This window comes from Herpailurus yagouaroundi, unplaced genomic scaffold (assembly GCF_014898765.1).
Source record: "Herpailurus yagouaroundi ecotype Mexico unplaced genomic scaffold, PumYag 202, whole genome shotgun sequence".
NCBI lineage: Eukaryota > Metazoa > Chordata > Mammalia > Carnivora > Felidae > Herpailurus > Herpailurus yagouaroundi.
In genome coordinates, this window is record NW_024412433.1 from 2,695,714 (window position 1) to 2,720,968 (window position 25,255).

At 51.4% G+C, this 25,255-nt stretch overlaps 1 protein-coding gene across 6 annotated transcripts in view; it reads right to left on the minus strand.

Moving 5' to 3' along the window:
• Positions 1–13,361: 13,361 nt before the first annotated feature.
• The window catches only part of TRAF3IP1 (TRAF3 interacting protein 1), a 61,446-nt gene continuing 49,552 nt past the window's right edge, over positions 13,362–25,255 (minus strand). For 5 of the 6 annotated variants that reach the window (XM_040450487.1, XM_040450485.1, XM_040450484.1 and 2 more), the window contains 2 exons: positions 16,887–17,110; positions 13,362–15,452 (listed from right to left, as the gene is read on the minus strand). In XM_040450487.1, the coding sequence (XP_040306421.1) occupies positions 15,287–15,452; positions 16,887–17,110 (390 nt within the window). In that variant the 3' untranslated portion in view covers positions 13,362–15,286. Of the gene's footprint in view, positions 15,453–16,886; positions 17,111–19,768; positions 20,289–25,255 lie in introns of those variants that run through there. The other variant, XM_040450486.1, reaches the window with a different exon arrangement.

The following is a 25,255-nucleotide window of genomic DNA, read 5'->3' on the forward strand; positions in this document are numbered from 1 at the left end:
AGAGAAACCTATTTTTGCCATTAAGGCCTTCAACTGATTAGATGAGGCCCACCCGGATTATTAAGGGTAATGTTAATTTAAAGACAGCTGATTGTGGATGTTAATTCCATTTGCAAAATACCTTCACCGCACATCTGGACTGCTGTTTGACCAAACAACTGGGCACCACGACCTAGCCAAGCTGACAAAACTGAACACCCACTAAGACGTCTATAGAACAGGGGTGTCCAAGGTGGGATGGTCTTCAGGCACAGCTGGATCCTGGAACCCAAAGTCTGGCCCCAAGTGTCATCAATCTTTAGAGTTGTTTTGCTCTGGGTGCAGCCTCCACTGTGACAGTTTCCTCTGCGTGGCGTCACCATCGACCTTCAAACACCTCGTTCAGCAACTGCGAGAAAACAGCCTCTCAGCCCTCATGCTCCCTCCATGCCAGGGAATACTCTGAGTGCCGTCCTGTGGCCCCGTGCCCACCACAGGGGCCAGTGCCAGGCCCAGAGCTGGGTCCCCGCCCCAGGGCCCGGGAGGTCCCCCAAAAGAAGTAGATAAAGGGGCAGAGCAAGAGGGCCACGGAAGACAACGCAGCCACATAGCCCCTTTCTGCCACGTCACGCAAAAGCACGTTGCTTCGGTAACTTTCTTTCAGAAATTTTTTGATTTTGATTTTCAGAAACTTTTCTGATGTTTGAAGACGAGACGGCGATATACTTTTCTCAAAGGTCACAGCCAGAAAGTACCTGCCATTCAACCTTCAGTTGCCTCTATCCGGTTGACCCAGCGCCACCCGCGCCCTGTCCCCTGCAGCTGTGGACACACTGCGGTCAGCACCGAGGGCACGTGCTGGCTGCTTCTGAATGCATAAAGTAACCCAAGAATGCCCTGGGCTACAATTAATAAAGATCATTGTTCCTAGACGTGAACAAAGCCAGCCTTTATTTCTTTATTTGGTGGCCCATTTGGTGAAGCACTTAGGAAGCGCCCAGGCCAACATACACATATAGTGGTTTTAATTACATCCTGTGAATTTATTTTTCCAGAGAGAAATATTTCTTGGGGAAATGTCCATAAAAGCGACGTCAGCAGACGTGTGATTGTGTGTGTGTGTTTCCTATAGGAAGTCTGTTTAGTTTAAGTACCAGCTTGAGCACAACTCCTTGCAGAGGCAGGGGGCTGGCGAAGGCCGCCCGCAGCCCCAGAGGTGGGGATGCCATGACCTGGGGCCTCAGGCTGAGCTGGGCGTGTGGCCCCTGCCACCGGAGGAAGGCAGGCTGGCCGAGGGCGGACGGTTTCCATAGACTCACTGTCCAGGCAAGCCTCAAGGCTGCTCGCACAGCTTTGTGCACACAGGTCCGCTGGCTGCTTCACGTGTTCCTTCAGGAGACTTCTGAGCGATCGATCAGTTTTAGAAAGAAGGAGAAGGATCCCGGATGGAAGTCTGAGATGCACGACAGAATGACGAGCAGATATTGGTAAATAGGTGAATACATTCTGAGAGAGTTGGCTGCCCAGATAAGCAACAATAAAACAATTCGCAAACTAAAAGAAAACAGGCAAAATCGAAACACAGGGCTGGGGCGGCGCCTGGGCGGCTCAGACCGTCAAGCCTCCAACTCTTGGTTTGGGCTCAGGTCATGATCCCAGGGTGGTGGGATCAGGCCCCGAGTTGGGCTCTGTGCCGACAGCTCAGAGCCTGGAGCCTGATTGGGATTCTGTGTCTCCTTCTCTCTCTCCGCCCCTCCACTGCTCATGCTCTGTCTCTCTCTCTCTCTCTCTCTCTCAAAAATTAATAAACGTTAAAAAAAATTTTTTAGGGGCGCCTGGGTGGTTCAGTCGGTTGAGCATCAGACTTCCGCTCAGGTTATGATCTCGCAGTTCGTGAGTTCGAGCCCCATGTCGCGCTCTGGTGCTGACGGCTCAGAGCCTGGAGCCTGCTTCGGATTCTGTGTCCCCCTTTCTCTCTGCCCCACCCTTGCTTGTGCTCTCTCTCTCTGTCTTTCAAAAATGAATAAACATTTAAATAAATAAATAAATAAATAAATAAATAAAATGAAAAAAATTTAATTAAAAGAAACTTAAAACACGAGGTACTACATCATATTAGCCAGGGGTATCCTCGTATTGTTGGAAGGAAGCTAAAGATACGGATTAATCTTAGACTTTGTAAACTCGAAGGAGTTTAAAGTAGCTAAAGTAACTATTAAAATAACGACCATAGTTTGAAAGCATAACTTTCCAACTAGGAAAATGGGGTAATAAAAATAAAAAATAGGACAAAAATGGGTGAGACCATCAACGGGCTTGACAGAATGGGCCTGGATGGTATCACACGGTGCCCAAGATCCTTTTCAAAATTACGCGGAACAGGGGCGCCTGGGTGGCGCAGTCGGTTAAGCGTCCGACTTCAGCCAGGTCACGATCTCACGGTCCGGGAGTTCGAGCCCCGCATCGGGCTCTGGGCTGGTGGCTCAGAGCCTGGAGCCTGTTTCCGATTCTGTGTCTCCCTCTCTCTCTCTGCCCCTCCCCCGTTCATGCTCTGTCTCTCTCTATCCCAAAAATAAATAAACGTTGAAAAAAAAAATTAAAAAAAAAAAATTACGCGGAACACAAAAATAAGTGTGGGCAGGGATGTGGGGGGATGGGAACCCTGGGCGCTGCTGGTGGGGATATACAACGGTGCCCCTGCTATGGGAAACAGACCGGGATTCCTCAAACAATCAGAGAATCCTCACGTGATCCCCGCAACCCCAGTTCCGCATATCCATCGAAAAGAACAGGAAACGAGGACGCGAACAGGGATCTGGACAGCCACGTTCACGATCTGGACATGACTCACAATAGCCAAGCACTGAGAGCAACCTGTGTGTCCATCAGCGGACGAACAGATAAACAACATGTGGTCTCTCCATGGAGTGAGATGTCAGCCTTGAAGTGAAAGGCTGCCGAGGCTACAACCTGGATGAAACGCAGCCGTCGTGCCTGGTGGGACGAGCCAGTCGCAGAAAGACAGCGCTGTGCGGGTCCACTTCCGTGAGGTCCCCAGAGCTGTCACACCCACAGGGTCGGAGCAGAAGGGTGGGCGCTAGGGGCTGGGGGGGAGGGGGGGTGTGGGGGGCAGGGTGTCCTGGGGACAGAGTTTCAGTTTGGGGAAGGCGAGAAAGTTCCGGAGACAGAGGGCGGTGATGACCGAGCTCCCCTGTGAAAACGGTTTGTAAAGATGGGAAAACGGACCCACGCCAGCGGCCAGCATGTGAATGGGGGTTCACGTAGGAAGGCGGGGCCGTGAGCCATGTTTGTTTCCCTCTTGGCGCTGGTTTCTGGCCGAACAGATACTCGGCGAGCAGAAAGCTCGAACAACAAAGGTCTTTGAGCCAGAAGCAGCAGCAGCTGTGGGGGCAAAGGACCGGGAACCGCCACCCACCTACCTCTTGAGCCGCTCAGTGCTGCTGCTGCTGGCCTGACGCCTGCCCCACACAGGATCCGCAGAGGCAGCGGTGATCAGGGAAGGACACGGGGGACCCCGCCCCTCCCCTGCTTCCCAGGCCAGGACCCTGGCTGGGGCAGCCGATCTTCCCTGGGGTGGAGGAGGCAAGTTCTGCCCCATCTGCAATGCCCCCCACCCCCACCCCCTGTGTTCCAGCTCTTCTCTGGTTCTGGAACCCCCCTGCCACATGCCAGACCCCTAGGAGCGCCTCAGCAGCCTGGAGCCACTAAACTGACGGGGAGGAGGCCACACCCAAAGCGCCCAAATGCGCCTGTTCCAGAAAACAGAGGCTGGAGGAGCTAGAACCTCAGGAGGCCGTTTTGTCTGCTGCAGGGCAGGTACGGTTGTTTGTAAAGCGATCAGCTCACCTTCCTTGCGCTCCTCCCGCGGCAACCCCCCCCCAGACCCAGCGGACCCGCCTTTACAGGGGCCTGGGGACTCGGGAGGAATGCCACCTGATGAACCACTTCTGGAAGGAGATGGTCTTGGAAGGGAGGATCACCCCAGGCACCTAGAGGGGGTTTGCAGGGGCTGCCCTCCGGTGGGCGGAGCCGGCAGGGGGGAGGCCCTGAGCCACAAGGAGACCCTCCTGCCCCCCAATCCCAGCCAGAGGACCAAACCCGAGACTGTCTCCTCCCCTGGCCGGGGCGGGGCAGGGGGAGGTGAATTATAAATATTAACAGGGATATAATACATCTATTCTCATAGAAGATGTTGTTGATTTTGGCTGAACTCCTGTGTGCGTTGTGGCCGCAACTCACAAGTGTGGCTCTGACACGTGCGTCATTATTGGGGTCACTCTGTCACTTTGCCCGTTGCCATAGTGTCACTACTCCCAGCCTGGCTGAAGGGAATGAAAGGAAACAGCAGCTGGGAAGAGACGAACAGTCCAGATAAAAAATAACCTCAGGGGCACAGGAAGACAATTAAGTGATGAATTCTCCCTGCTGACTACTTCTGTTTTTACTATAAAGTGTGTGGGGCGCCTGGGGGGCTCAATCGGTTGAGCGTCCGATCTGCTCAGGTCATGATCTCGCGGTCCGTGAGTTCGAGCCCCACGTCGGGCTCTGTGCCGACAGCTCGGAGCCTGGAGCCCGCTTCGGATTCCGTGTCTCCCTCTCTCTCTGCCCCTCCCCCTCACCCCCTCTGGGTCTCTCTCTCTTTCTCTCAAAAACAAATAAATACTAAAAACTTTTGAAATAAATAAACATTAAAAGCAATTCTTTACTGTAAAATCACGCACAATTCCCGGAAGCGTGACATTCGTGGGGCACAGGCGGCTCCGGCCTGCCCGGCACCCGGCGCCCAGAGCTCAGGGCCTCGAGTGCCAGCATCTGGGGGTCGGCCAGGCAGGCAGCCAGGCGGCCGGGTGTGGACTGGAGGCGCCCCGCAGGCTGGGCCCCGCCAGGCCCCTCTGTAGGGCACGGGGAGGGGAAGCCACATGACACCACGTGGTCCACCTCACCCCCCCGGGAGACCACCTTGCCCTTTACAAGCTGTGACCTTCCTCATTCCACTGCTGAGGGGTCCGAGAATCTAAACAGCACGCACAGTTGTTTGGGCAGGTGTACAGATGAGGGAGATACAGAAACGGGTGTGCAGCCTTGCAGGACAGGAGCCCTGTGGGGTCGGGGGGGGAGGGGGTGGGGACCGCCCTCGGCTGGGGCACGGGGGCCACTGTGGCGGCAGGGGGGGGGGGCATCGGGGAGGAGCACACGGGCTGAGAGAACCAAGTCCACGGCCAAGGTTCTGATTTCACAAGCATCCCCATAAGCTGAACGCTTAAGAGGGGTTTTTTTGGAACCTTCTATTTTTAAATGCATCCCAGTGTTTGTGTTGAACGTGCCCCAAAGACAGTTTCCTTCAGACGCATAATCCCTGAAGCGGAAAACCCACCGGAAGAGCGCCAGCTCTGTGGGCCCCCTGGACGAGGCGCCGGGCAGAGAGCAGAGAGAGGGCAGCTCCGAGGTGGGCCCAGCCGTGCGGGGGACGGGGTGGGACCCGGCACCCACTCAGCCTGCGGGCACTTTCTTCGTGGGCCCTTCCTCCGCCAAAAGCATTAAGAATGATCTTTTACAACTGTGTTGATAGAAAGACGACTATGTTAATAGTACACATGAAAACTTCTACTCTGACCTAAAAGTTCCTTTTTATCTGATTATAAAAGAAATCAAAACACCTTCACGGGTCCCTAAGGTACCGGGGGCCCCACAGACCCACTCAGATTTAGCGGCTGCGGCCCACAGGTGGCTGTGTGGGTCCAGCCCGGGTGCAGGGTTTGGAGCAGGGCCGGGGTCCCCCACAGCGCGCTGGGCTCCCTTAGAGCAAGGACCTCCTTAGCGCTGTGCTCAGATGGCAGGACAAAGCAGCCCCACCGCCAGCAGCAGCCTCCAGGGCTGCTCCCCTGGGCCACACACTCTGCAACTCAGCCCCGGCCCCGTTTACCCCAAAGGTGCCTGGGATTTAGAGCTGGCGGAGGCCTGTGACTTGCCCCTGCAGCCTTGGCTTTCTCATCTGTAAACTGGGTAGGAGGCCTGACTCCCAGCCCCGGAGAGGCTCACATGGGAAACTGAAAGCGAAGGATCCTTGTAAACGATTTCCCACCAAGAGGGTTCTTTTTCCCCGAGACCCCAGCAGAATGGGAGAGGAGACTTCCCGGACAGGGAGCCCTGACTGAGGGCTCCCGGACAGGGAGCCCTGACTGAGTCGCCCAGGGCGACTGCAGCCAATCCAGGCAGCCAGGCAGCCAGCCAGCGCCGGGCCTGTGATCGCAGAAGACAGCTTTGCCCCGGAGTGTAAATGACAATTTTGGAAAATCCCGGAAGGATCTCACACAGGCTGCGTGAAAGTGAAGCAGAAAAACTGGCGAATGCCCTTGTCCCAATCAGTATCTGTTCCGAGAGGCACATCTCATCAGGAGCTGCCTGCCATGTTCCCCTGGTGTCCCCGGGGCCATGGTGGAGGCGGTTTCTGTGCAGGAGAGAAGGACAGAAGCTCCCTAGCTGGAGGAAGGCACTTGGGGCCCAGACAGGTCTCTCCAGGCAAACTTGAGCGGTGACAGGGGCCTTGAGGGGACCAACAACCACAGCCAGGCTCAGCCTGCCGGGGTCCTGAAGATCATCTCTGCTGAGGCCTGAAGCTCTAGACTTTGTGCACGAGGGGGTGTGCGTGTTAAGAGACAGCAGACAGGGCAGTAAGGGGCTGGGGTGTGCAATTTCTGACAACCCACAAAGTAGGTGCCATGTGGATTAACCCAAATACAGGGGAAAGTGAGGCAGGAAGTTTCGGCCACTTGCCCAAAGTCACAAGCCAGTAAGGGAGCCCAGCACAGGCCGAAGGCAGGGCGCCCTGACCTGCTGGGATTCCAACCCAGGTTAACTCTGTCCTGTCTGGATTCTGGACTCTCGGCCACGTTATTTCTTGACAGGAAGGTTAAATGTCGGTCTCACACGCTTCTTCCCCACGGGCATCTTCTATGAATTGACTATATCTTTCATCCATCATTCAATTGGGCCATAAGTATTTTTCTTATTAATTAAAAGTCTTCATCTATCGGGGGCGCCTGGGTGGCGCAGTCGGTTAAGTGTCCGACTTCAGCCGGGTCACGATCTCGCGGTCCGTGAGTTCGAGCCCCGCGTCAGGCTCTGGGCTGATGGCTCGGAGCCTGGAGCCTGTTTCCGATTCTGTGTCTCCCTCTCTCTCTGCCCCTCCCCCGTTCATGCTCTGTCTCTCTCTGTCCCAAAAATAAAGAAACGTTGAAAAAAAAAATTAAAAAAAAAAAAAGGCTTCATCTATTATGAATATTAACTCTGTTACAGATGTTGTAAATATTCTTCCAAGGGGGCCATCTGATTTTTACTCTGCTTGGCTAGACCCTGAGATATTTTCCCCATGACCCCGGGATCATGACCTGAGCCAAACTCAAGGCTCAGACACTTAACCGACTGAGCTACCCAGGTGCCCCAAAATAGAACTATTTAAATTTTTTAATGTTTATTTATTTTTGAGAGAGAGAGAGTGAGCAGGGGAGGGGTAAGGAGAGAGGGAGACACAGAATCCAAAGCAGGCTCCAGGCTCCGAGCTTTCAGCACAGAGCCCGACATGGGACTCGAACCCACACACCATGAGATCATGACCTGAGCTGAAGTCGGACGCTTAACTGACTGAGCCACCCAGGCACCCCAAAATAGAACTATTTTAAATGACATAAATATACAAATAGTATGATAATAAATGTGCTAAGAAATAACAAAAACATCTATAAATATGATCAATGCAAAGTATTCTTCAATTATTTTCTTCTAGTAGTCTCATGTTTTTAAGTCAATTTTTTTGGAACTTATTTTTGCATGTGGTCCGAGGCAAGGTTATAACTTTATTTTTGCCACGTGGATAACCGTAGGCTTCAATACCATTTACTCTCACAACAATCTGAACCGCCTGTTTTGAAATACCACATTTATCAGAAACGAAATCCCCAGGTTTACCTCTGTGGTCGGAAGTTCCTGTGCTGTTTTATTGATTAATTTATGTTTTCCCATACTTCGTTTTAATTACAATAGCTCTGTAGTATAGCATCGGCTTAAATTTCTTCCATATCCCCATTGGGCTTTTTTTTTTCACTGCATTCAATTTACAGATTGGTTTGGGGCGGTGGAGGGCGTCTGCACCTCGGTCCTCCAGGGTTGCTGGCGCTCGGGACCATGACAACGCCCGGGGCCCGGGAGACCCGCACCTGACCGGCCATCGGGTGGGGCGGGCAAGCGGCTCCTCTGCCTGGGGAAGCCCAGAGTCTCACTGGCGTCTCACTGCCAAGCCAGAAGGGCCTCACTCACTTTGGGAAGACAAAACAAATCTTCCCAGAAGTGCCGGGCCCCGTTAGCTCTAACGGGCCCCGTGCCCGGCTTCGAAGCCGCGAACCTCTGGCAGGCGTCTCTGTTTTCAGTGCCACCACTGGGCAGGCGGGAGCCCCCACGTGGGGGCCAGCCGGCCATGGCAGACCTGTGCCCTTCCCTGCCCTGTTTATCCCCAGGCTCGAGGACCAGGCAAGGCTTTCCTGCGAGACTTCGGCTCAGACCGCCGTCCTGTTCCCTCCCAAGAAAATGCTAGTCGTGGGCTCTCTAACCGCACAAGACTGGACTTGCATCTGGACTTAACTGCGTGTCTGTGGCACATTTCAGTAGGCGCTTCCCTCCGCTAGTAGAAAATCAGGTGTGAGAACCTCCGCCCACAAGGGGACATGGGCCGACCAGCTGGGAACACCCCATGGCTCCTGCCAGGCCCCCCGAGCCTGAGGGGGCCATGACCACAGGCTCAGAGGTACAGGAGGGGGTGTCCGGGCCACACGGACCCCAAACCCCAAGCTCCACTCCCAGGCCACCGTGGCCTTCTTCCCACCAAGATCTTGTCTTTGCCTTGGGGGTTTCTTAAGGGAAAGGGAAGCCTCTGTCACCAGATGAGAACAGTTCATCAGGGCAAAAGGCACCTGGTGGGGCGCCCGCCCCCCAGGCCTCACCAGACTGTCCTTCTCTGCCAGCGGAGGCGAGGTGAGGCGAGGACCGACACAGGGCCCGGGCCGTGCGTGTCACCGGCTCCTGGCCCCCCCCCCCCCCCCCCCCGTCTCCTCCCCGTGGGCGAGGGGCACAGTCCCATCGATGACCCCAAGGCCCGTCGTAGGGAAAGCAGGCCTGTCGTGCCCCGCGGGCCAGCAGGCCAAGCTTCTGGCCTGGGCTCCTCCCTTGTTACGCTTGAAACCCACACCCGTCCACCGACTATCGCCGATACCAAACCGTCTGTGCTTCAGCAAAATGCGGTGACCCAGGAACACGGCACAGAAGCCGGCGATGAAAAGTCACCCGAGCGTCCGGGTCCCGGTTTTGATTTTCAAGTCTGCCAAGGGCCTTTCCAGGTAGGGTTGGATTATGACCCAGGAGGGGACCATCCATCCGAAGTGACAATGGGGAACACAGCCCGGCCGGGAACGCGGGCTCCCTGGGCGGTTGCCGGCGGGCAAGAACGTGAGTCCCGGGGGCCGTGGGGCGGCGGGGGTCTGCACCCTCCTCACAGGTGCCCTCCACACCGTCTCGGAAGGCACCGGAGAAAGCTTTCACCAGTGTCCCTCGTGGTGCAGAGGTGAGGAAGGGAGCGGCAGCCTCTGGCAGGGGACGCACGGCTCCCCGCACTGTCAGCCTGCGGCACTCCAGGAGCACTGGGGGACCACGCCCCAAGGACAGGGCACCCACAGAAGACTGGGGTAACTGACAACACGGCGGGGGGGGGCCCCTCCCTCACAACCAGACGGCAAGCACTGGGCGACAAGAAACAGGGATGATGAATACGTAACAGAACTAATCGATGAGTCAGAATAACCCATCCTGATCATGGGGGGTTGAATCTATGAGTGTAAGAGGAGTTTATTAAATTTTTTCAATGTTTGTTTATTTTTGAGAGAGAGAGAGCGCAAGCAGGGGTGGGGCAGAGAGAGAGAGACAGAGCATGAGAGGGTGAGGGGCAGAGAGAGAGGGAGACACAGAATCCGAAGCAGGCTCCAGGCTCTGAGCCATCAGCCTAGAGCCCGACGCGGGGCTCGAACTCACGGACCATGAGATCATGACCTGAACCGAAGTCGGACGCTTAACCGACTGAGCCCCCCAGGCGCCCCAGAGCACACTTGAAAAGCAAGGTGTGCAACAGTGTATACGGCATGCTCCCCTTCGTGACTCTGTGTGTTGTGGGGAGTAGAAGAGTGAGTACTCAGTCTGCTTGCTTTTCCCTAAAGAAACAGCGCGGCCAATGGGATGGCTGCCTGCAGGGGCAGGGACGGGAGGGAGGGAGGGCTCCGTGTGGTCTCCTTCCTGCCACTTACGGTTACTGATCCGTGTCAATAGATCACCTCTTCAAAAATAAAAAGACCACCTTAAATGAAACTGTAGAGCCGTGTTTTAAAAATTATAATGATGCCACACACAAATACACAAAAAACTGGAATGATTAAGGATAATGATACATAAAAGAAAGGGTAAGTTTCTTTTTAAAAAAAATCATCTTCAGGCACCCGGGAGGCTCAGTCGGTTAAGTGTCTGACTCTGGATTTTGGCTCATGTCATGATCTCGTGGTCACGAGATCGAGCCCTACAGAGGGCTCTGTGCTGACACTGTGGAGCCTACATGGGACTCTCTCTCCCTTTCTCCCTCTGCTTACGCTCTCTCTCTCTCTCTCTCTCTCTCTCAAAGTAAATATTAAAAAAAATTTGAACGTTTATTCATTTTTGAGAGAGAGAGAGAGAGAGAGAGAGAGAGAGACAGAGCGTGAGCAGGGGAGGAGCGGAGAGAGAGGGAGATCCAGAATCGAAGCAGGCTCCAGGCTCCGAGCCGTCAGCACAGAGCCCGACGCGGGGCTCGAACCCACAAAGAGTGAAATCGTGACCTGATCCAAAGTCCCACGCTCAACTGACTGAGCCACCCAGGTGCCCCTCAAAATAAATATTTAAAAAATAAAATAAAGTACATTTAAAAATATTAAAAACTCATTTTCATACAGCACAGTCACAGGGTGCCCTGCTGGGCTCTGGTGGGAGCCACGATCAGGCCGTGGCCCAGGGCCAGCCGGGCCTCGTCTCCCAACGCCTCCCAAGGTCGCAGAGTCCGGCTTCATGAGACAACACGGGGGTTTCCACGGCGCTTCCAAGGCCACGCAGCCCCCGTCACGTCCTGATGCTTCCTGCCATCTTTCACTGCGGCAGGGCTGGTTCCGATTCACGTTCCCACGTGCTGAGTCGGTTCTCCAGGGTGTGGGTCCGGCCCACGCACTCAGGCCGGTGTGAGTCACACAGACCCGCCTGCCACAGCTCCCCCCAGACAGTGGTTGGGAAAGATGTCCAGGAGGCAGGCCCACAGGCAATTCCCTCCAGGGCAACACCATTCACAGACATGGCCTCTTTGGCGAGGTCCTTCCAACCGATGACGAATCCGGACATTCCCACATCTGTCCCCAGGGGAGCGGACACCTCGCCAGATGCCTGAGGTCTAGACAGCCCAGCCGCGATCTGGCTCAACAACCCCACCGGCCGCAGAGCCCACGAGCGCCTGACGGCCCTCGACGCCCCGACGGCCACGTGCCACCACGCACGTCCTGTGCCGTCCCTACCAGGAAGGACGCTGGAGAAAAGCCAGAGCCCGTCGGGGCGGGACCACCCCCCACGGGGGAGCAGCAGCGCCCGTGTTCACACCAGTGTCCCCCGGGGAGGGAGCCCCGCGCACACCAGCTGGTAGCGTCCAGCCGGGTACTGGCTTCGAGGAAAGTTCTGAAGGGCAAACTTGAGTGCTTTCTGATCGTTACGGTTGTGGCGATGGCGGCGCTAAAAGGCTTTTTCTGAGACCCAAGTGGGAGACGTGAGAGCACAGTGAAGGACAAAACAGACGGCGTGAGGGTGACTGACGAGCCCGGAGGCCCTCCGTCCTGCGTGCCCTTGCGACTGCCTGGCAGGTGACAAGGGGGCGGGGGCCCGAGGGCACCCTGCTGGCGGCTCTGGCCCGGGGAGGCCAGCGTGGGTTTTGATCTCACTGGTCTACAAAGCCTGGACCCCTCCCCGGCTAACCGGGCACAGCCTCCGTGTCATTGATGGACTTCACGTTTTGAACCCCGTTTTCTTACCAGAAAGATCTCCTTGCTTGGTTTAAGAAGCTATCAATTTGGAACTCGGCTCCAAATATGGATTTAAAATTTTTTATAGTTTCAAAGCCATTTAAATGTCTTTTCTCTAGCTGAATTTTAAAAAAGTCTTTCCCTGGGGTGCCTGGGTGGCTCAGTCAGTTAAGCACCGACTTCGGCTCAGGTCACGAGCTCACGGTTTGTGATTTCAAGCCCCGCATCGGACTCTGTGCAGACAGCTCGGAGCCTGGAGCCTGGTTTGGATTCTGTGTCTCCCTCTCTCTCTGCTCCTCTCCCGCTAGCACTCTGTCTCTCACTGTCTTGCAAAAATAAATTAAAAAAAAAAAAAAAAGAGTTAAAAAAAAATGTCCTTCCCAATCTCCCTTTATGAAGACGCTCGTTAACAAACAAAAAAGGGAGTCTTGTAGGGCCTCACTTCTGCCTTACTGTAAGGCTTGTATAACTATACTTATCAAAACACCTCTTAGAAAAATATAAAAGCTTTTTATTTATAAAGCGCATCGCAGGACAGCTAACCTCGGAGCCCAAGGGCAGGCCCCAGCTGGGCTCCGGAGAGTGACAGGAGTTCCGGCCTCTGCCGCTAGGGGGCCTCCGCGACTCCCGTTCTCACTTCCACCCTCTGCTGCGGACCGGACCGCGTGGAAGCCTGCTCCATGGAGGCGGTGCTTGGCTCCTCGGAGGCGTGGCCACGGAGGCGAGGAGGCGAGCGGCTCTCTGCATCGCCGGCGTGGGTGGAAGATTCCGGAGCTGGGCTCGGAGTCCAGCTCTGAGCGGAATGTCTTCCCCATCGGCGGGAACGGCTGAGCACATGGTCTTGCTGTGCGCGGCCTCGTTTGAGCCGGATTCTTGAGGAAGCTCGAGCAAACGGGTCACCCTCGGCCCGTGACCTTTGACATCTACCTGTTCATTCGGCTGCGGGTCCCCGCCCTGCTGGCCCTGCTTTCGCTCTATGCCCTGACACTGCGCACGGACGGAAGATGCGTCTCAGTGAGCCGGGTGCAGCTTAGCGATCAAGTCCAAGTACACTTCAGGGGACCTGTCAGCACGGAATGCAATTCCAGGCCACCCCAGGTCCTAACCCGCACTTCGTGCCACTAAATGACATCATCTTCACAGATTTCAGTCGTTACTATTTTTTTAAGTTGCTTACTGAAAAGAAAAATAAGCGTGAATACGGGAGCAGAAAGCTCAAATTTTAGTCCTGAATTAATCTTTCCAAAGCTTTATGCATTCTCTTCGAATGTAAATTAGCGTCAGCTCAACTTTTAAATTAAAACTCCTGCAGTGTGACTTCAGTACTTCCTGGAAATGTCTCAGCCAAAGTAGAGGAAAACACTTAATGATCTCCTTTGTGTATCTTCTCAAAGTAATGAATAACCTGAGGACTGACTGTGCCTACGATAAGATACGGTCATAATCACATGCAGAGACTTTCTATAACTTCATGAATGATCCTGAAATTTCTGATAAATGCTTACCTGGCTTATAAAACCTCAATTTACACAGAAGAGGTGTAAGTGTCATGGTATGAATGAAAAGATAAATTTCCCTGAACTTTCTTCACCAGAAAAAGCAAAATACACACATTTGAAAATAAAAAAACCCCCAAATGCTTATAAATGTTTTTTCCAGGTGTGAACTCAATTGCACAACCCATACGCTTCTAGCAAAAATATGTGATCGTTTTTAATGATTTATGTATAGAATAAAAATAAATTTTATGATACAATTTGATAAACTACTTCATACAAAATCTGCCTCATAAAATGTATGCAATTTTTTTGCAACACAAAAACTCTATTCAGATACACAAATTCATAAAAGGCAGACATCTTGAAGCAAAACAGTCCCTGTAGGGCTAAGTCGTTCAACTTAGTAGGAGAGAAGAGAAGTGTACGAAGGACAGTTAACTGGCCGGCCGTCCGCCTCCAACAATGTACTCAGCACAATCTGATCACACAATTTAACGGTGCGCTGTAGAAACGAGGAGATGGCCCGTGTGTGGAAACGGCGGAACTTAATCATCGGATGTCGAGCGTATTCAGCTTGGAAGATCACGTAACTACCTTAGAAAAGGACGTATTTTGGAAATGCCAGGAAGAAAACCTACCCATGCCATTCGTGCTAATCCTTAAAGAAGCAAAACTCCTCAGGCAATTCTAGCGTTTCAATGGCACTGCGTGGTTCACACAACAAATATCTAGAAATAACGGTATCGGGACCCAGAACCCAAGACCTGTGAGTATGTCTCTGACCAGGGGAAAGCCTTTACGTACGAAGTTAAGACTTTCGTAAATGTTGGCGATATCGTATGTGAAAAACTAAATATAAACCATGTTTTTAAAAAGCCTTGCTTTAAAAAACAATTTCCCAAAAAAATGGTAACATCAAAAAAATGGGGTCAACTGGTGCATCCTTCGAAGTCTTCCTGCCTCCCAGGGACGCAAGACTGAGCGCGGAAGAGGGAAGAGGCCGAAGCCGCGGGCGCAGGACAGCGAGGCCCCCCACCCGGGCTCACTGCTGCCTCCGTGGGGAGAACCCGGGGGCCAGACACCCGCCAAGGACACACTGAAACCTCCTCAAATCTCTGAACTTTAAGGCTGTAAACACAAGCCAGAGGCAACAGGGACCCATGAGAAAATGACCTCGAGCAGCGCGGGCCGTGGGTAAGAGGTTTAAAAACCTCCCGCGTGCCTCCTAGAGATACAGGCTCAGATGACCCCTCTGCAAGGGGGGATGAACTCAAAGTCGACCTTGCTCATCAAAGTCGACCTCGCTCTGCATGTAAGTGCCAGTGCCCGACTCGAGGCCTGAGACCTGAAGACGAGGGACGCGGGTCTCCCTCGGCGCGCCAGCACCGCTCGCCTGCTGGAGGATTCTGGCACAGAGCTGAGCACACAGGCCGCGGCCGAGACACGGAGAATACGCGTGTGGGAGTCCCCTCCACGGGCCACACGCCCGCGGGAGGAAGGTACGAGAACACGGCCCTTCCGGGCGGGAGCGAGCCTGCGCGTCGGTCGGAGGACACCGAAAACTTCATTTTTTTCAGGAAACTGAGCTTAGAGAGGAGCGAGGCTCTCTCTGCCTTTTTATTCTCGGCCCGAGGAGGGCGGGCGGCTTCCGAGACGTCCGAGCATTCACCTTCTGGAACTCAGAGTGATGCTGCACACCATTTTCTGGATCTTCTCGTCGTTCCTCAGGATGTTGGCCTTCACGGCGCAGATCTTGTCCTGCTGGTCTCTGATCAGCTGCTCCAGCTCCGCCAGCTCGGCCTTCAGGGGCTCCACGGCACAGTTCGTGATGCTGGCGGGAAACAACACAGGGGCTCGTGAGGACCACGCGGCTCCGCGGACACGCGCTTCTTGACCAAAACGACACAAGAAGACAAACGGAGGTTATTCACGGCATCCACAGAAAAGGGCTAGGAGTACGAACACGCTCGGGTGATGACACGGAGGGACGAAAGCCCCACGCCTGGGAACAACGGGGGTCACAGCCTCACCGCGACCCGAAGTGGAGTCAAACGTGAAATTATACACAGGAGCCTAATGTGTCTGAAGTCTTTACGTGACGTACGCTGCAGAGAGCCCTGGGGACGGTGCGGCCACCAAGACTGCTGCGCCAGGCAGCCCTCCGCCTCCCTCGCCTTCCTCCAGGGGGAGGCTCACCCAGCTGCAAGGGCTTCCCCCCAGAGACCCTCCCTCCGGACTCCCTTGCCCAAGGCATGAGGCCTTTCAGTCCTGGGTTACGTGCCAGGAAAAATCTAGAACATACTTGGGAAGACAGAGGTCAAATCAGCCTTTCCCTTTAGTATTTTTTAAGCATATCGATACAGAATAAATACAAAAAGAGTGATGGTGTCCAACCATCCTGCCATAAAGCAACATCAGTTTTGCAAAGGAAGAACCATCTGGGTGCCACTTTTTAGTACGTTAAACGAAACGTACAAAGTGCTAACAAATGACCACGCTGGACTCGGCACCAAAAAGTTCTCGGTGATTTCCTAACTCCTGTCGTGCTGGAATTTAAAATCTTAAGGAAATTTTTAAGAATAAGCAGACTAATAAAAGAGTATAGCTTCGTTATAACACAGCTTATTATATGGGCTTAGAGATATATCACTGAGTCCAATCAGATACTTTTCTGGAAAAAAAAAAAAACATTAACAACTGATACAGTTTCATGCTGGGACGATTATAAATACAAGAGTGTCAAACATTTCCCTAAGATAAATCTCTCTTTAGCGGTTCTATTTCCTTCACGGTAGCAATTTCGAAATGAGTTCACCTGCATTTATTTCTTCTGGAGTAAAAAGCGAAAACACTGCCAAACTACAAACAGTTACAAAATTGGGGGGATTGTGGCAAGACACGTAAAAAAATAATACCCGTACTGCACAGTTCCCCACAGTTTTTACTGCCTACGTCTAATTACGTGCGAAAGGTAACTCCAAATCTTTCCCACTGGTTACAAAGAAGTGCATGTTGCGGTATGAACGCAGAAGACACCGCTTTTGGGGAGGGTGGTGGTTTCCTGGGAGATGTCCCGCCGGCCCTGGGCAGATGTGGGGCCCCCCTCCCCAGCCCCATGCCCCGACTGACCTCTGTTCCTCCTGCAGGGGAGATGTCCCCCAGGCCCCGGGCAGAGGTGAAGGCTCCCCATCCCCCCCCCGGGGCCCTGGGCAGATGTGGGGCCCCTCGCCCCCCTCGCCCCCCTCGCCCCCTCGCTCCTGCCGACCTCTGTTCCTCCCGCAGAGCCTCGGCGTGCTGCTTGTTCTCACGGTGCCACAGCTGCAGCTCGTTCTGCATGGCGTCCACGTCCTCCTGGATGTAGTCCATGATCTTCCCCAGGGGAAGTGCGCTCTTGCACAGGCTCTGGATGGACACACGCAGCTTCTCGATCTCCTTGGAGACGATGTCCTTCTCCTTCTTCCACGCTGACTCAGAGACCAGCAATTTCTCCTGTGGTCAGGGGGGAAAAGAGGAAGAGAAGGAAACATCCTCATTTCTGCGGGCCTGCCGAGGGCGGAAAAACACGGGAGTGGGGACAGTACTGGCTCGGGACCCACTGTCCTTCCTGTGAACGTGACACTTGGGCCAGCCGCGGCCCCGAGCCATGGGAGCAGGTACACTGTGCCCACCGGGGGTCCGTGCCTTCCCTTCTCAAGGGTAGAGGGGTCTTGACCTGGAAGGCTGTCTGAAGGGCAAATTTCTATAAAGTAAGATTTATTCCCCAACTGACCAGAAACTTAGAGTTACTGTTACCAAGGCTTAGGGACACTGATGATTTTCCCAGACAGACTGGCAGAAAAGGGATCTGACCCTGCACCTCACTCCTTGAACGGGCCTCTTTTCCATCTCAAATGACACCGTAACCCAGCTCGCCAGGCGAAAAGAGGAAGGGAACCCTCCAGAGAGGAGGAAACCTGGCAACGTGGAAGGGAAGGAGAGGAAGTCTGCAAGCAGGGCATGGCCAGCAGCACCAAGCCAAGCGGAGGGTCAGCTGGAGAGGGCTGGACTGAGCTGGCTGGTACAGAGGTCAAGGAACCTGGGGCCTCGGTGGGAATCACTGGTGCAGAGGGTAGGGGGGAGGTCTCACACAGTAGCAGGCAAAGGAGGGGAGGAGACAGAGGCAACTGGAAAACTTCATTCAGTTTCGGCCAGGAGTTGCTAGGCTCTTTGGCAACCGACGTTTACAATTCTCTTCATATGAGCTTTTATCACAGACATCTCTGAATTTCAGAAATTGACGTAAGTGACAAGAACCAATGAATAGTTTGGCTTCTTGGAAAGCCGTTCCCAGGATAATGGATACTGTTTAGGAAGCCCTCCCTGGATGTTCCCGCTCCACAAGGCTGGCTAAGGTGTCACTGCTTTACTGACTTAGAGTATAAGTCAAATGCTGTTAATTAAATTATAACTAATTAACTTGTTTTTATCATATAACCATTTGTGTTACTTCTAATGCCAGTTTCAGACTGTAGGATCCAGGAGGGCAGGAGCCCTGTGTCTGCATCCACTGTGGCCCATATAGGTTCTCCTTAAATATCTGCCAAACTAACAAATGAAGTGACCGAATAGTCTGCCTCTCAAGATTCTGGCTCCACTACCTACTGAACTTGGACAAGCACGTGGAAAGTCTTAACATAATGCCTGGCACACAGAAAATGTTAAATAAACATGAGTAGAAACAAAAGGTAAAACTCATAGAACTAGTAAGAGTTAGGCAAGGTTGCAGGATATAAGATAAATATACAAAAATCAATTATATGTCTATATATTGTCATCACATGGACACTGAAATTAAAAATACAGTGTCATTTACAATTGTATACGTAAACAAAAGAGAAAAGTATCTAGGTGTAAATCTAACAAAATATGTGTGGAACTTGCATACGAAAATTACATAATGTGGATGAAAGAAATCAAAACAGATCTAAATAAATGGGGAGACATACCATGTTCCTCAACTGCAAGGTTCAAACATCATGAAGATGTCAATTCTCCCCAAATTGATATACAAGTTTAATAAAATTCCTATCAAAATCCAAACTAAATTGTTTGGAGACACAGAAAAGATTGTCCTGAAATTTATCCAGAAAGACAAAGGATCTAGAATAGCTAAAATATTTTTTAAGAAAGAAATAAAGAGGGAGCAATCAGTCTATCTAATTTCAGGACTTATTATGTAGCTACAGCAATCAAGACTGTGTGGTATTGGCAGGATAGACACATAGACCAATGGAACAGAATGAAGAATCTAGAAATAGACCCTCAACCAAGTATGCCCATCTGGTTTTTGACAAGAGTGCAAAAGCAATTCAATGAAAGAAATAGAGCCTTTCAACGTGTGGCACTGGAGTAACTGGATATCCAGAGGGGAAAAAGGAACCTTGACCTAAGTCTCATTTCTTGTACAAAAATTAACTCAAAGTGGGTAATGGACTTACATATAGAACGTACAAGTACAAAACTTTTAGGAAAAAACCTAGGAGAAAACCTTTGGACTTTATGGCCAAGCAAAGAGTTCTCCCACTTGACCCCAAAAGCATGACTCATTAAAGGAAGAGGTGACAAAGCTGACTCTGTCACAGTCAAAAACTTTTGAAGACCCTGTTGAGAGGCTGAAAGACAAGTTGGAGAGAGAACATACTTCCAAACCGTGTATCTGACAAAGGACTAGTATCTAAAAAATATAAACTCTCGAAACTCAATAGTAAAAAAGCAAACAGGAAATCCAATTAGAAATGAGAAAAGACACAGACATTTCACCAAAGAGGATACACGGATGGCCAATAAGCTCATGAAAAGATGTTCAAAATCATTACTTATCAGGGAAATTCAAACTGAAGCTACAATGTGGTATCACCCTACACCTACCAGGGTAGCTTTAAGAAAAAGGAGTGACAATACCAAAGGCCGGTGAGGATGCAGAGAAACTTGATTACTTGGACATGGCTGGTAGGAATGTAAACTGTACAGGTTTTGCAAACAGGTTTTGGAAAACAGTTGGGCAGTTGCTTGGAAAACTAACATGCAACCAGCAGACGACCTAGCAACTGTACTCCTGGACACTTATTCCAGAGGAATGAAAAGTTATGTTCACACAAAGTCTGTACGTGAATGTTTACAGCAGCTTTATTCAGAGTAGCCAAAAATTAGAAACAACCCAGATGCCCTTCAACAAGTGAGCAGTTAAAGAAACAGCGCTACACTCACATGTGGGACAACACTCAGCAATAAAAAGGAAGGAACTGCTGATTCACGCAGCCACCTGGCTGGTTCTCCAGACAGTTATGCTGCACGAAAGCGGCCAATCTCCAAAGACTACATGCTCTATGACTGCATTCACAGAACGTTCTTGAAATGACAACATTGTAAAAGTGGAGAACAGTTAGTGGTTGCCACAGGCTGAGGAGGGGGTGAGGTGGGAGGGGAGGGAATAGGCGTGGTTGTAAAAGGGCAACAGGAAGGATCCTTGTGGTGATGGAACTGTTCCATATCTTGACTGCATCAAGGTCAATATCCTGGTATGATATTGAACATGGCTTTACACGACGTATCGGTGGGGAAAACGGAGTATATGGGAAATCTCCAAAGGCCGGTGAGGATGCAGCAAAACTCGATTACTTGGACATGGCTGGTAGGAATGTAAAATGTACATTATTTCTTGCAACTGCACGTTGAGTCTACAGTTATGTAAAAATAAACTTCACTGACGAAAAAAGTTAGTGGCCACACAAATGCCTTTCAAGTAAAATGCTAAATGACCAAAATGAACTCAAGACAATAAAAAACTACTTCTCAAGGGAAAAAAAAATGTTGTCTTTATTATATCCAGATTAGTAAAACTCTGACTTAGTTGAGCAATTTAAAATTCTACTAAAACCCATTCATAATGCTTAGTAAATAATTCCCACGTACTTGGCATTGTGTTGAGTCTGATACAAAACTGTTTAGGGTGCAGAGCTTAGCATGGCTAATATGTGTAAATGTGCGATAAAACGGGTGAGTTGCAAGGGAGACAAAGACACTAAGGGGTTATCTGGCCAAGCTCCCTATTTTGGGTCACCGTGTCAAACTCCCTCATAGCTCTGAATCACAGCGCCAAGCAGAATTGGGAACACTAATCTTACGTTTATACGTTTATTTTTAAGGGGTTAAGAATTCAAAACAAAATGCATTTGGGCTGGGATTATGAGTCGGGAGAAACTTTTATCATTGCTGCAAACACACTGTGGCAAAACATCAAAATTCTGGCATTAAAAAAAAAAAAACAACAACCAACTACTTCCATCTAAACGAACATGGCAGGGTGGGGTGGATAAGCCAGTGATTATTTGCTCTAAAAGCACACCCCTCTGACGACAGACTGATTTATACACAGCCCGCATAGCTGTGTCAGCAAATTTCCAGACAAACGTAACATTATAAACCCTTGTTTTATAGACTTTTAATACGTATAGTGAAATATGAGAATCTAGCACCATATCCACCACCCAGGAATCAGTCACACGAGCCACGCTCAATTTCTGGGAACACAAGAGGAAGATACGGTGAAACTCCACCATTATATGTCCACTACCAAAACGACGGGGAACACAGGGAGCCTTTGGGGAAACGCGCGGGCCAGCGGTCGGAACACGTGCTCTGCACGTATGAAGCCTCGCCACCTCCTCACTGTATGGCCCCGGGAGCCTCACTTGACCTGCCTGTAGCTCAATGTCCTCACCATAAGATGGAAATAATAATATTTACCCTCTAGGTAAGATTAAATGGGATCATATAAAATAGGCAGCCCGGAGCCTCGCACGTAGTAAACCTTCAATGGGCGTTAACCGTTGCCATAAATTTCTCGGACAGAAAGAACGGAAGCACGAGCCCCTGCGGGGCGAGGCCCGCGTGCTCTGCCTCCAGTGCGGCGACGTGGCCCTTCTCTCTCTCGGGCGGACTCGTCAGCTACAGAAGACTCGAAGTCGGGCCTGCTCTGAGCACTCTGCTCCGAGCACTCCCGGCACGTACCGGAAAACATGTGCGGGTGGAGCGGCGGCACCAACTGACCAGCTTCAAGAGAGACAGGATCGTTCATCGAGAATACACCCTCCTCCCCGACACGGTCCCGTCCCCAGCTCTACTTTGTAAACATGTAAATGCCCCGCTGCCACGAAATCAGATCTCGAAACTCTCTGCCGGGAGAGCACATCTCCGGGCCACACTTTTCTGCCGCACTCCGGCCACGGCCTCGCTCTCCACGGGCGACGCGCACGGAGGTGGCAGCGGCGGGTCTCGCGGGGACACAAACCCACCGGCCTGTGGCCTCCGGCTCCTCGTGCAGGCTGCACACTGTTTACTCAGCTGCTTCTCCGGCAGGAAGGGCCTCTGACAAAGCGTTTCGGCGTCTGGCTGCCCACTTCGCACATGTGCTTCAGAAAGCGTGAGTTTCCAAGACTTTCCAGGTGAACGGCTGCTTGCTTCTGGGACTTCATACGATTTGCATTTACCGCACGCACACTTGTCCCCAGAAATGTAAGCGTTTGTGTTTATGGCGACTTTTTAAGTTTATGGTGATTTATTCTAAGTCAAATAAATAAGAACCACTGACGTAAAAGGTTTGTTCCTTTAAATTTTGATCGCAATGCTTCACCAGAAGAAAACGCTGTTTTTAAAAGAATGCCTTAGGAGCCTGACCCTTAGGCACCGCCAGAAGTGTCTCAGGAGCAGGATTTAGGGTGCAACACGAGGGCTGTGGCATGTGCACACTGCCTTCCACTCTGTCTCTGGATCCGAGGGGTCATGAACGCTGCCAGGCAGAGCTCTACCCTACATTAAGCAAACCCAATAAACAAAGGCCTGAGTAATGTCGGGTGGGGAGAGGGAATAATAAATCAAAGAGTGTGAGTATTTGCTTTAAATAATATACTCTCCCATGACCTCGGGAACTGATTTATGTACAACCTGCCAAAAGTTCATTTTCTTCGTAAGCCGAGAGTGCCTGCATCCGAGTTACAAGAGAAAGGCAGAGATCGACAGAGTAACTATTCCGAGTGTCCTGTTCATCCAGAGATATTCTACCGCCAAGCTTCTCTGTCAACCAAACACGTGTCCCTAGCGTGGGTCACACCCGATCCCTTGAACGCACAGCACAGTAAAATAAAACAGTCTGCCATCAGATGTTTTAACCTTTTTGCACACGTACAAAAAAGCGCACCAAACATAAATGGTATAACAAAATGCTAAAGTGACTCCAGCAGCCTTCGCCTGGGTCAAGAAAACCAACCTTCCCAGGGTCCCCAAAGCCCCGGGCTACGACCACGCTGCCCTCCACGTGGTCCACTACTGGGTCTGTGTGCACCTGCATGTTTCCCTGTGTGCCCGTCTCCCTCGTAGGGTGCAGACGGAACCACACAGTACATTTCCGCACGTGTCTGCCTCTTCTGCTCAACGTTCTATTTAAGAATCAACCATGTAGCTACAAGCACCTGTATACTGTTCATTTGCATTGCTGAACAGGTATTTCATCACACAAATATACCATGATTTTATTCACCCGCTCTACTGCTGATGGACATTTGGGTTGTTTCTGGTCTGGGGCTCCGACAATAACTATTTAGGAAAAGTGATTATTCTGAACAGCTAAGTAATGAGTCGCTACTACAACTGTTAGACCACTGTGGACGATCTTATATATGTCCCACCGCACATGTGCACAGGACTCTCTGGGATGTGCAATGACCAAGGGCATTGCTGGGCCAAAGGGTGTGTAGGTCTTCACCTTTGTGACATAACGTCAAAGTTTTCCATTTAACGGTTGTACCAACTGACAGCAAATATTTTTCATGAACCGGCATTTTGTTTCTGTGCATATAAAAGAACATCAACTCCTATGGCATTTCCATAATCTGACAGCTGCGGGTAATATCTACTCAATTATTTCACGGGCAGCAGAGAGAAAACCGCCGGCACGTCAGGAAGATGCTGTTAAGAGAAACCTTCCAGGAGAAGCCGTGTGCCCGGACGGGGCCGCACGGCCACGCGGGCGACGACCCGCCTCTGCCACTTACGGCCTAACAACCTCAGACACAGTAACTCTGTGACTCTGTTTCCAGGCCTAGGAAAGGAGGATGGCACTTATCTAATAAACTACGGTCAAGTTAAATGACGCGATGTCTGTAGCTCCTTAGTCGTAACAAGTGCTCTAGAAACGGCAGCTGTCGTTCTAGTGGTCTCTGACTGAGAACTGGTTGGTAAACTTCCACGGGAGGAAAACGCACGCCACAGCATACCTCGTAGCACCCGGCACAGAACCAGAGCTCGCTACACGTTAGCTCCTTCCACAGACACTGGCGGCCGTGGACGGCGGGGGGCGGGGGAGGAGCCGTCGTGGAAGTCTGTGGAAAGTACGAGTGAGGAGGCTCGGCCTGAGGCCCAGCGGGGTCACCACAGCGGCTGCAGGTTAGGGACAGCACAGAGGCGACAGCTCTTCAGACTGGCCTTTCTGACTTCCTTGAAAATTGGAAATAGTTTTAAAGCCATCTTTTATCCCACAGGGAGCCGATCTGACTGACAAAGCCAGCAGGCAACAGGGAAATGCAGAGCTCCAGTTGTCAGCCCCGACAATCTCTCCTCTACTTAAAGTAACCAGAGTCATACTGGCCTAAAACTGGTCCTTTCAAACATTTTGATGAAAAGCTATTCTCACATATTTATTCTCAGATGAACCTGAGAATATTCTTTGCCAAGCTCCAGAACATCCACTGAGTACTTACTGTTATTCCTTTAAATTTATACAGTAAGTCGAGGGAAATAACATCCCTATCGTATTGATTTTCCCACCAAGAAACACTCTTGACTTTTTCCAGGCCCTTTGCATCTCTTGGTAAAATTCTGCGGCTCCTCAAAATAGTTACTATAAACTTCTTGTTAAATGCATGGCTTGGTAAGTTACATTTTTGTTCCCAGTTCTGAAGAGGAACTTCAGGCACATTATTTTCAACGGGTTATTGCTGACTTGCAGGAAAAACACGGACTTGGGATATTTATTTTGTCACTGGCCACCCTATGCATTTTTTCTCTAACAGTTAACCTTTTGGGGATCAATTTCCTTGGCAGACTGCTGTCATTTCAATTAATGATGACCCCGTCTCCCCCCGTTAAAGAACTCCACGCCTCGCCTCTTTCTGTGCTGGCTAGAGCCCCCAGAATAGTCGGACAGGGTTGTGTTTCGCAGCCCTGTTCCCGAGTCTGGTGGGAACACACACAGTCGCTCGCTGCCACGTAGGGTGCTGATGGGGACACGCGCTCTCCTACGGAGGCACCTTCCCATTCCCAGGTCACTGCACGCTCCAGTTGCAAAGGATGCTGAAGTTTATAAGCGCCATGTCTTCTTAAGAGGCAACACACTCACGGGGCGGCTGGATGGCTCAGTCGGTTGAGTGTCTGACTTCAGCTCAGGTCATGATCTCATGGTCTATGGGTTGGAGCCCTACGTTAGGCTCTGTGCTGACAGCTCAGAGTCTGGAGCCTGCTTCGGATTCTGTGTCTCCCTCTCTCTCTGCCTCTCCCCTGCTCACAGTGTCTCTCTCTCTCTCTCTCTCTCTCAAAAATAAA